Below are 12,219 nucleotides of genomic sequence, written 5' to 3'. Positions count from 1 at the left end.
GTGTAAATTTCTGTGTAGGAAAGAGGAAAAGGAAAAAACTTTCAGTAATATATGAAGGTTACCATATTATAGCCATAACGTTTCTCGGTTTTATTTCATCCCTGATAGCAATATTATCTGATAACACTCCCTAAATTGTTACATAGCATGCAGGAGCATACCAAGTGTAAGTAACTTATAGTACTCTATTTTCCCTCTGTGTGTTAATTATTGCAGCTTTATGGGAACACGCGATTCATTTAATCATTCTAGTATACGCGTACAGGGGATTCTCTTTGATTGCAATAAATGATTTAGTAGAATCTATTTCCTTAATCGTAATATTAGAAAGATTTTCATGGTCCACTTGGTTAATCCTAGATTCCATTGCAACAAAATACCTTTGTGAATCCTGATGGGGACAAAAATAATTAGAATATAAAGTAGTCTAATATTTTTTAGAATATAAAAAAAACACCTTGAAAGAAATAATGCCTTGAAAGAAAAGCGTCACATCCCGCATGCGCACCGTCATTACGTAACACCCCACGTGTGCACCACCATTACGAAACACCTAAACTCTATTACGTAGCAATCTGAGAAATTCTGAAGTAAACAAGTCCTGCCCCTTGTGGGTTTTTTGCTTTTAATTGTTTTAAAAAGCAGAATTGTGGCAAAGAGTCAAACTTTAGCGTAAAGAGCGAGGGATTGCGGACGGAACAATCCATTTCATATACGGAGTAATTTCTGTTCGTTTTAAGTTTTAATGTCGCTCCTTACTTTCAGTTAAAAAAACCTAGTTTTTTTATGTAATTTCTGAACGTTTTTGAATTAATGCATGTTTGATTTTGACTCTCCACACGTAAACTATTCAAACGAAATTTGCATATTAATTCCTTTTTTGGCTAAATGGCTTTCTCTTAGTTTTGATCATACGATTTTGAGAAATATGGGATGGGGAAGGAGGCCTAGTTGCCATGCAATTTTTCGGTTACATAAAAAGGCAACTATTAATTTTAATTTTAACGAATTTTCTTATTAGCAAAAAATATACGTAACTTTAGAATTAACTTACGTAACAAACTTTTATATTCTTTAATTATTATTATGTATATGAGGGGGTTTGTACCCTCGTTAATACCTCGTTCTTTACACTAAATCGTAAGTTTTGTCCCAATTCTTTAAGAATGACCCCTGAATCAGAAAGGCCGTAGAATAAATAGTTGAAATTACTAAAAATACTTTAGCATAAAGAGCAAGGTATTTATCTCCTCCTAAAGACCTCGCTCTTTATGCTAAAGTATTTTTAGAACCCCTCATATGCGTAATAATCTCTGTTCGTTTTAAGTTTCAATGCTACTTCTTCTTTCATTTGAAAAAACGTTTTTATGTTTATTTTTCATTGTTTTCTTATAGTAATGCTAGAGAATCCTGCGCCCTTTTCATTGAATTTTTCTTCCCCCATGACAGATTCCTCCAAGGAAAGATCCTCCAACATAGCCCCCTCTCCTCAGCCCCACCCCCAAACAAAATAAAATCCCCCTGAAAACGTCTGTACACTTCCCAATAACCATTACTATATGTAAACACTGGTCAAAGTTTGTAACTTGCAGCCCCTCCCCCAGGGATTCTGGGGGAGTAAGTCATCCCCAAAGACATAGTTATTATGGTTTTTGACTATACTGAATTAAATGGCTATCTCAAAATTTTGATCCGTTGACTTTGGGAAAAAAAATGAGCGTGGGAGGGGGCCTAGATGCCCTCCAATTTTTTTGGTCACTTAAAAAGGGCACTAGAACTTTTCATTTCCGTTAGAATGAGCCCTCTTGCGACATTCTAGGACCACTCGGTCGATACGATGACCCCTGGGAAAAAAAACAAAAAAAAACAAACAAACAAATAAACACGCACCCGTGATTTGTCTTCTGGCAAAAAATATAAAATTCCACATTTTTGTAGATAGGAGCTTGAAACTTCTACAGTTGACTCTTCTAAGGTTGACTCTTCTACAATAGGGTTCTCTGATACGCTGAATCTGATGGTGTCATTTTCACTAAGATCCTACGACTTTTAGGGGGTGTTTCCTCCTATTTTCCTAAATAAGGCAAATTTTCTCAGGCTCGTAACTTTTGATGGGTAAGACTAAACTTGATAAAACTTATATATTTAAAATCAGCATTAAAATGCGATTCTTTTGATGTAGCTATTGTTATCAAAATTCAATTTTTTAGAGTTTTGGTTACTATTGAGCCGGGTCGCTCCTTACTACAGTTCGTTACCACGAACTGTTTGACAAAGCTTCATGGTTCTTCCGCACTTAAGATCTAGTGTTACATTGTCGAATTCAATGGCAAACTTAAATGGAGAATATTGATTTCCTGCTTATAAATATGGTGATATGGTATGATATCGGACAAGCTAAAAAACAACATTTAATGGAAAAGAAAGAGTAAATAGCACAAAGACAGCATGCACTGATTATGGAGACACATTAACACGGTCAAAACAATAGGATATATCTTTAATTTTTATAATTTTGCCACGGATTTAAAATGAGGTTTTATGGTATTCCACGGGAATAACTTTAATTGAGAATCTGAATAAGTGTAATGTCTATAGGGCTTATACACATAAGGAAACACACACATTAGGTACCATAGTCGGACAGTAAGCATAGTTGTAGAAAAATAGTGCGTTGCTGACTAGTTTGACTGCATTTTGCATAGTAAAGAACATTTTTTAAGTGAACTTTGAACTAGACATAACGAAACATGTGGATATTAATCAAATAAGGAAATTTATCTCGTTTCTGACTCCTTAGAAAAAAAAAACTGCGCGATAAGTCCTTTTATGTTAGACATATGACACCTAACACGGAGATACAATTAGGATGCCAAAATAATATTGTACTCAAACTATCTTAAAGATATTCTTCCTTCCAAAGGGGATTGCTTATAAAGTCTCTAAGGAAAGATCTATAACTGAGAAGATTAAACAGGAAAGCTGTGACATATTTATGCATGACAAGGCTTCAATTTTGTATATGTCTATAAGAAACCTAAAAAATGTCAATTAATCCTCTGATTTGAAGATTTTCTAACCAAGAGTCAAAATTACTACTTAAAAAATCGTCGCTCTACGAGACAAAAACCCAAAAATACACGATTTTCGAAAGCCTTTTGTGGAAATTTGCCACTAACTTTGCAACATTTAATGGTATATCCTACATGTTCACTTTTTTCTCCTTATTTCTCTATCCTTCCGACCACAAAAAAAAGCAACTATCATAAAACCAATAAAAGTGCAAGCAGAAATTCCAAGACTTCCAAGAATCATCTTCTTGAAGGGAATCCTTTTGAAAAAGTTACAAACCGCTTCTGTTTCATCATCGTTCATTCCATGATAGCTCGAATTCGTCCTTGGGCAATTTACTATGCCATTACAGACAAGTCGATGTGGTATGCATACACTTGCATCAGGACAGAGAAAATCACACTTTTGACTTTCTAAAGGTGAAAAGCTCGGCTCATTGGAATTCACTGGATAAATTTTTGTCCAAAATATTTGCAAAAAACTTTCAGTTGGATCTCTTACTTTTAAATGAACAAGAATTCTACCCTCTTTTAAATCAGATACTTTCAGCGTTAGTGGAATTGAATTTTTGAAGCGTATATAGCTAGACGCATCGGGAATAAATGTTTTTCTTGTTGTTTTATCTGGGACAGTTAATGTAGGAAATGGTGTTGGTGTTTCTGTTTCTGTATTAGTGCTTATAATGTTTGGACGGGTGGTTCGCGCCTCTGTTATCAATTCTCTCATTGTATATCGGTCTTCTTGTGACTCAGTCGGCCTATAGCTTCCTTTGGAGTCCCTACCTGAGTCTTTATCTTTTCCATATTTCGGTTTTGCTACGTTTTGGCTGGATTTAACAAGAACACCTCCTCCCCCTTTTTGTTCTTCAGGTGTTAAAATTCTACCATGACTATCTAAAAGAATAGGCATGTTATAGGCTTTATCATCGTTATTTTCAGAAGTACTGTTTTTCGCTTCTTCAGATAACTTGACGTCTTCTATTGTATTGGCTTGACTAAATGAATCCGTAGTCATGCCGAGAAAATCTTTTTCTCTTTCAATAGGATTAAAATCAAATGTTGACATCTCCTCGATATTTTCTTCTACTTCCATAACAGCCTGATGTGTTTTCAAGGTGGACTCCACATGAGAAACATCTCGATTTTTCCGATTTGCCTGTCCACAAAGAGAAAATATTTTACCATCTGTCCCTGGAATGGATATTTCTAACTTGTCCTCTTCACAATTAGATGAGCTAAATTTTACGAGTTCAATATTCACTGCAAGACTAGCCTCCGGGTCATCAAACACATCTGATAATTTCAGCTCCCATAGACAAATAACCGAGCCGAATCCCAGTTGCCCAGAATAAGCATCCTCATCATAAAGATTGGGAAAAACAAGAGTTCCTTCAGATCCAATTAAGAACTCGGTCTCTCCACAAATGGATGGATGCATGAACTCGTAGGTGCCAGAAAAGAGAGGTGACGAGGATTTAAAGTAACTGAGTGAGGATGACTCATTAATTTGCATTTTAATATTCAAATATCTGTATTTTGAGATTACAGTGATTGGCAGTTGACTTTGGGAGCAAATATCTATTTTTCCATAGCTATTGTTTGATTCTAAGACATTTAACCCTACTTCACCCTTAATTAATGGGTCCGAGACTGTCAGTTTATCCACACAGTTTTGTGACTTGAAATTTATAGATTTAATTTTAACTTGAATTCGACCATAGTACCTGGGTTCTGATGTAAAGTACAAAGAGCAATTCACTCCATGGCCTTGACCTTTTTTGTAGAAAATCGTGTTCAGAGGGCTTGAAAACTGACCTCTTGGCCTTAAAAATGTAAATCTCTCATCACATTCAGTGTCCGAAATTCTTTCTCCAAACGCTGTATTATTAAAAAAGTCGTAATGGGCCCAGTAGTATAATGATGACCCGCTATAACTTCCTGTTTCACTTATAAACTGTAAGAATAGCGTGTTTCCTGTTGAAATAAAATCATGTTTTTCCATTGGGCGGGAAAAAGTATCACAAAAAGTTTTGATTATGTTTTCTGGATTGGCATCTGGCCCATCAAACAGTGTTAAGGATTCAAGGCAGTCTCCTTCAATATCTTCAATGGGCGCTGTAATGCGACCAACACGAAAGCTGGAAAACATAAAATAAAAAATTATTTTTACTGTGTGATCGACCTGCTCAAGCGATACTAAGGGAATTACTACGCCACAATTTTAAAAGCTCTTGTTAAAGACAAAAAGATTGAGAGTCATGACAATTATCAGCGCTAAAATTGTAAAGAAAAAATAGGCCCCACAGCAGTATCGTATAATTCATATAATAATAAAATACAATTACCAAATTTATTTTTCTAAAATATTTTTTTTCAAAATTTGTCATAGCATCCAACATTTTATAATTTTCTCATTGACTACATTTCTCGTTAATGATTTTATCATCTGACAGGTTACTCTAGATTAATGGATCTGAACAGATGTCACAACTCCCCCTGCCCTCGCAGGGGGTGCAAGGGCAGCATCAACTGCATTGATGTAGTGAAAACAAACATTAGTGCAGTTCTCCTGTTTTTTTGTAGCATAAGATATTACCACCGTGAAAGAAATTTCACGTTGGAAGTTGCAAAGAGAATTTAAAACTAGTTTGTTTGTTTTTTATTGAATATTTCTTATATCCTGGAAAAATATATGCAGACTAGCCCCCAGAAAATTTTCCAATTACACCTATGTTGTTAGGACGATGTTCATGACATTCTGCTCATAAATTATATTGGAAGTGTACAACAATCATCTTACAAACAACAAAGACATCTGTGGAAATTTTCAAGGGGGCAACAGTGAATTTTTTTCCAAGAAACAAATAGATGTTAAACTGCAAATGTAATCTAAATATTTATTAGTCTAAATAAAATTCAGTCTATTGATATCTGGTCGAAATTGGGAGGAGTTGTATCTCTTCATTTCGTAACTATTTGTAACGCCACGCCTTCCATCTTTGCTTTTTTTAAAAGTACAATTTTATTAGAGGAATTAGTTTGGAAAATCAACTTACCGATTGTATAAAGGCCAAGTATGAACTTTTATGGTTAGGGAATAGCAGAAAAACAATCCTAACTTAATTTAACTTAAATCCTAAATTTAATCTTTAATTTCACTTTAAAACCTATTTCAGAGACAGAAATTACAATCACTGAACAAATGAAACCCAAAGCGTGCAGAAACTGAGGTGTATCATATTAAACGTAAGCATAACAGGTACTACTATAGATTAATCCATAAACTGTAAAACGAAAACCTAGATGGGTCAGTAGTTTGAAAAAATTCGTGAAGATCATTAATTTTGGAAAAAAAATGTATATGAGTAACGTCACATACATCAGTATTGCAATGACGTCGTCACACTTGCCACACTTAAATGGAAAAATTGAAGATTTTCGTGCATGGAGAAGTTTACATTAAATTGCTTAAATAGCAAAAAACTGGTAATTGCACAAATATTTGTCGATATATTCAAACAAAAGATTAAAACAATTCGAAACATAGTAGAAAATCGTTGTTAGAATTGGAATTATCTTTAATAATAAAATATCTTTGAAAAGATCAGTGTGAAAAGACATAAAATTGCTTAAAGGGTTAAAACTGGTACCTGCCAAAATATTTGTCGATATACTTTAACAAGGGATTACGACAATTCGAAACTTTAAAAAAGAAAACCAAGAGTTTGAAGCTTAGTAGACAATCTGTGTTAAAAATCGGATTTGATTCTATGATCAAATATCTTTGGAAAGGACTTCAGTAGGAAAAACTAGAGGTAGACCCAAAACACGAAAATTTACAAGTGACATAAGTGATAATTCGTTGCAATAAAAAGAAGTTTATGTCCCATCACTGGAACAAATCTTCAACCTGAACCATCATGTAAGACTAGACCAATAAGGGTGGCTAAAGCAAAGGGCATTGGCATTAAATTCACAATGATTGAAAATCAACCACCTGGACCATGAAATGAGACAAACCCAAAAAACAAAAGTTCACAAGGGTTATAGATGATAAATCGTTGAAAGAAAGGGAAGTTTTTGTCCCACCACCTGAAAAATCAACAAATCTACAACCCGAACCATCATGTAAAACTAGACTAATAAGGGTAGCTAAAGTAAAGGGATTAGACAAATTGTCTGAAGTAATGAAAATCCAAAATGAAGAAGAAAGAAAATGAGGTTAGAAGATAGTCAACACAAACAATCAAAACGTGTCAAAATGGGAAGGTCATCAATGCTCACCATGCCTTTGTTAAAAAAAAGGTGGTATATATTTCATAATGACAAAAGACAAGCCTGGTCAAAAGTCGACTTTCAACATTTTATAAAAGCTTCAAGCGATGGAATAGCTATAAATAACGACATTAGAGTTTAAAAGAGTGTAAGCCAAGAACCGGATACTGTATGAGCCTCTGTTAAAAAAAAAAAAAAAAAAAAAGAAAAGATTCAGCTTTATGTTTTTCATAACGACAAAAGATAAACCCAGGCAAAAGTTAAAGGTCCAATAAGACAAAATCCACCAGACAAACCCAAGTTTGACTCTTTCTCTCAACTCTACTTTTTAAAACAGTAAAAAACTTTAGCGTAAGGAGCGGGGTGTTGAGGAGGGAACAGCCCCTTTTATATACGGAGTGATTTCTGTTCGTTTTAAGTTTTAATATCGCTCCTTACTATCAGTTAAAAAAAAACTTGTAATTTAATTTCTGAACGTTTTTAAATTAAGGCATGTTTTGATTTTGGCTCTCCGCACATGAATAATCAAAACGTAATTTGTATATTAATTTATTTTTATGACTAAATGGCTTTGGTTATTTAAAATTTGGTTATTTTTGGTTATTTAAAAAAGCAACTAGAACTTTCACTTTTTAACGAACATTTTTATTAGTAAAAATACACGTAACTTACAAATTAGCTTACGTAACGAACTTCTATATTCGTATGTTTTTATTACGTATATGAAAGAGTTCATGACGTCGTCAATATCTTACTCTTTACACTAAAGCTTAAATTTTGTCCCAATTCCTTAAGAATGACCCCTGAATCACAAAGGTCGTAGAATAAATAATTCAAATTAATAAAGTTACTTTAGCGTAAAGAGCGGGGTATTATGAGGAGGTGAACCACTCATATACGTAACAATTTCTGTTCGATTTTAGCTTTAATGCTCCTTCTTACTTTCAGTTGAAAAACTTTTTATATTTTTTTCATTGTTCTTTAAAAAAATGCTAAACAATCCTGTGCCCCCTTCATGGAAATTTTCCCCCATGACAAACTCCTCTATGGAGAGATCACCCAACATAACCCCCTCCCCTCAACCCCTCCCCAAACCAAAAAAAATCCCCCCTGAAAGCCTCTGGGGTTCCCCTTGAAATCCCCCAATAACCATTACCATGTGTAAACACTGGTCAAAGTTTGTAACTTGCAGCCCCTCCCACGGGGACTGTGGAGGAGTAAGTCGTCCGCAAAGACATAGTTATTAAGTTTTTCGACTATGCTGAATAAAATGACTATCTCAGAATCTTGACCCGGTGACTTTGGGAAAAAATGAGCGTGGGAGGGGGCCTAAGTGCCCTCCAATTTTTTGGTCACTTAAAAAGGGCACTAGAACTTTTAATTTACGTTAGAATGAGCCCTCATACGACATTCTAAGACCAATGGGTCGATACGATCATCCCTGGGAAGAAAAATCAAACAAATAAACACGCATCCGTGATCTGTCTTGTGGCAAAAAGTGCAAAATCGCACATTTTTGTAGATGGATGCTTGAAACTTCTACTGTAGTGTTCTCTTATACGCTGAATCTAATGGTGTGATTTTTGTTAAGATTCTATTACTTTTGAGGAGTTTGTCCCCTATTTTCTAAAATAAGGCAAATTTTTGAAGGCTCGTAACTTTTGATGGGCAAGTAACTTTTTTTCTAGACTTAACGAAACTTATATATTTAAAATCAGCATCAAAATGCGATTCTTTTGATGTAACTATTGTTATAAAAATTCCGTTTTCTTTTAGACTTTCGGTTACTATTGAGCCGGGTCGCTCCTTACTACAGTTCGTCACCACGAGCTGTTTGATCATCCGTCAACATGCCCTGAAAACTGAAACTTAATTCCCTTGCCCAGGGGCTTTGGGTGGGAGTCGACCCTGGATGCATAGTTATTTCAAGTTGGGACTTTTTTGAACAAAATGGCTATCTCAAAATTTTGATCAGGTAAATCGGGGGAAAAAGGGGGTGGAGGGACGAGGCTGGATGCCCTTCGAACACCTTTTACTCTTAAAAATGGCGCTAGAGCTTCTGATTGAGCCCTTTGCAAAGTTTTTATGATCACCCCTTCTATAAAACCACTATAAGTTAACAATGAACAAGTTGCAAAAGTTGCAGGGGCTTGTTGGCCTCTGATCGCTTCTGACTCTTAAAAATAAAACCAGTACTTTTGATTTCCAATCAAATGACTCCGTCCAAAGTTTATATGACCAAACCTTTCACATGCAAGAGTGTTGACTATTGATTTACAGTTCAGATTTATTTCTGTTCGTTTAATTCTTTTTCGATTTTTTTTTTCGAATTTATTTGTTCAACCGCAGCATTGTCTATTATCTTTGATTGATCAATTGTTTTAATTTCTGTTCGTTTTGGTTTTCATTTTTTTTCATAGTTAGCAATTTCTTTTCGCTTTAAAATGGATTTACTATATGACGTTATTTTATCTCTTTTTAGCTTATGACTCTCTAGCTTTCTTTGCAAAACATTTCTTTAAATGAAAATATTAAAAGGACAACCGGCAAAGCATAAAAAAACATTGCCATAAATCAGAATGTTTTTCTTTTTACTACTTAATACAAAAGGGTGTATAACAATTTCTTCCAGCACAACAGGCGGTACAAACTGACAAGCTAAAATTTGCCAGCTTTCTCTTATCAATAAAGATAACATTGAATACAGATGAAAAGCTTAACTTTTCGGACTGACTTGGGAAATCCTAGATTAGTGTTCCCAGCTTGTCATATTGGCCTCACGTAGACTTTCTGAAAGGGTTTGATATAAATTGAATTTCCCTCTGTTGATGCTTAACAGTAGCCTATTGTTGATCTTTGTAATACAATTTTCACTATAATACCATGATGAATTTCCAATTTTACAAGAGCACCTGCCAAAGAAGGATATAGAGAGAGTGTTGAAGGATTGGGCATCAAGCCACTTCTTGCACGCTAAAAAATGGTGACAGGGAGCTAGGGTAAGAAGTATGGGATTGAAACTCGAATCATAATAAAAGTCATAAGAGAAAGGATCAGAGGAGGGCCAAATGGAACGAAGCTCATTTCTCTTGTCCGTATTTACCAAGAAAATTCTTCTTATGGAATAATAATATTTTCATCTTTAATACCCTTGAATAGTAGTAACCCCTTCCAGAACTGGTTTAAACAGGGGCATTCAAAACCTTACACCAAAGCCTAAGCATTCTTAGCGTTTTTAATGTAATTTATCATATTTTCTCTGTGAAAAATTTACAAGAATTAAAAGAACATAAGAGAGATAAAGGAGATACTACTGTTTTGATTAGCGATATTTGAAATGGAGACCTGCGGTAAAATTTTGAGAATCTGGTAGATCTAGGGAGCGAACCTGCATTTGTCTTAATTTTTATGTTAAAAATTAAAATGAACTAGTGAGTCCAGACTTGTCCTAGCTATTAAATAAAAAAATAATTCTTTCAACTGAACTTAAGAAGCAACACAACAAATAGAAAATAAACCTAAGAAATTTACAACAAACAGAAAATATTCCATATACGAGGGGGCTGCCCCCGCCTCTACCCTTCACTCTTTACGCTAAAGTATTATTTTTTTAATTTTCTGAGAAAGACTACTGAAACAGAAATTAATGTCTGTGAATTGAAAGAAGAAGCACTTTTGAAGCATCAAAAACTTCAGTACAACGATTGACGGATAGAGGAGAGGCCAATTCCCCTCATCTATGGAATAATTTTCGTATGTTTTAAGCTTTGATGTTGCTCCTTATTTTCGGCTTAATAAACTTGTTTTTTCATTCAATTATTGATCATTTTTCAAACCGCACATGATACAATCCCTTCCGTGAAAAATTACAAGGGAAACAAGTTCGCTAATCAAACTTTAAGATATTAAACGTGTATATTTACCATATATGTAATGTAGACTAGATTACGAGACTTCACAGGAACGAATTTGCCACTGTGCGGCATTACTTTCTCTGTAACTGGGAAGTTCAAATTGCAGCTTTTTAATACTCATACATCCATTGACTAATTCACAATTGCCAATTGATGACAACTTGGACCTTCTTTGGGGAAAATCACAGTTTGGTCCCGCAAAAGGGCAGAAAAAGTCACTTTCCGGTGATACGAAAAATAAGCAAGGGAACTTTCAAATTTCCATTCTAATGAGCCATTCTCTATCTTATAGAGACACTAGTTTGAAATGACCAGCCCTGGGAACCAACCACCAATTTCCCCCTGGAAAATTCTTCCCTGGGAAATTCTCTCCGTGGAAAATTACGTGGAAAGTTTCTCACGGGAAGTCCCCCTCCCTTAGAAACTTCCCCTCTGCGCCCAAGAAAAATCTATCCGGAAAATTCCCCCACGGAAAATTACTCCCGAAATTCCCCCCTATACAAAATAAGTAATTCAAAATTTGATCAGATGTCCCGAGGGGTAACAAAAGGACTAGATATCAGAAACAGTTTTTAGGACATCGGCTGGTTAGATTCCAATCCCTTTCGACTTCAAAAAAAGGACTAAAACCCTTTAATTTCCTACCAAATGAACATGCAACTCTTATCACACTTTTTTGAAGAAACACAAAACTTTGCATTTGTGTAGATAGGGGCTTGAATTCTCTTCAATTGATTCTTCCGGTATGCTAAATTTTACGGTTTACTTTTCATCAAGATCGCCTTTTTTTTTAGGGGGCTTTCCTCTTTTTTCGAAAATCTAGCAAACTTTCTCCATCCTATAGCCTAACTTCTTTGTGTGAAAATCACACCATCAAATTCAGCGTATCAGAAAACCGCACCGTAGAAGTTTCAATCTCCTATCTACAAAAATGTGGAATTTTGTATTTTTTGCCAGAG

At 34.9% G+C, this 12,219-nt stretch overlaps 1 protein-coding gene across 1 annotated transcript in view; it reads right to left on the bottom strand.

The window, feature by feature from the left end:
- Positions 1-2,393: 2,393 nt before the first annotated feature.
- Positions 2,394-12,219, bottom strand: part of LOC136030242 (uncharacterized) — a 98,488-nt gene continuing 88,662 nt past the window's right edge. Inside the window, exon 7 of the mRNA XM_065709069.1 lies at positions 2,394-5,209. Coding sequence (XP_065565141.1) covers positions 3,211-5,209 — 1,999 coding nt within the window. The 3' untranslated portion in view covers positions 2,394-3,210. The remainder of the gene's footprint in view (positions 5,210-12,219) is intronic.

Source organism: Artemia franciscana, chromosome 8 (genome assembly GCF_032884065.1).
Source record: "Artemia franciscana chromosome 8, ASM3288406v1, whole genome shotgun sequence".
NCBI classification, from domain to species: domain Eukaryota; kingdom Metazoa; phylum Arthropoda; class Branchiopoda; order Anostraca; family Artemiidae; genus Artemia; species Artemia franciscana.
This window is presented reverse-complemented; position numbering and strand designations above follow the sequence as displayed.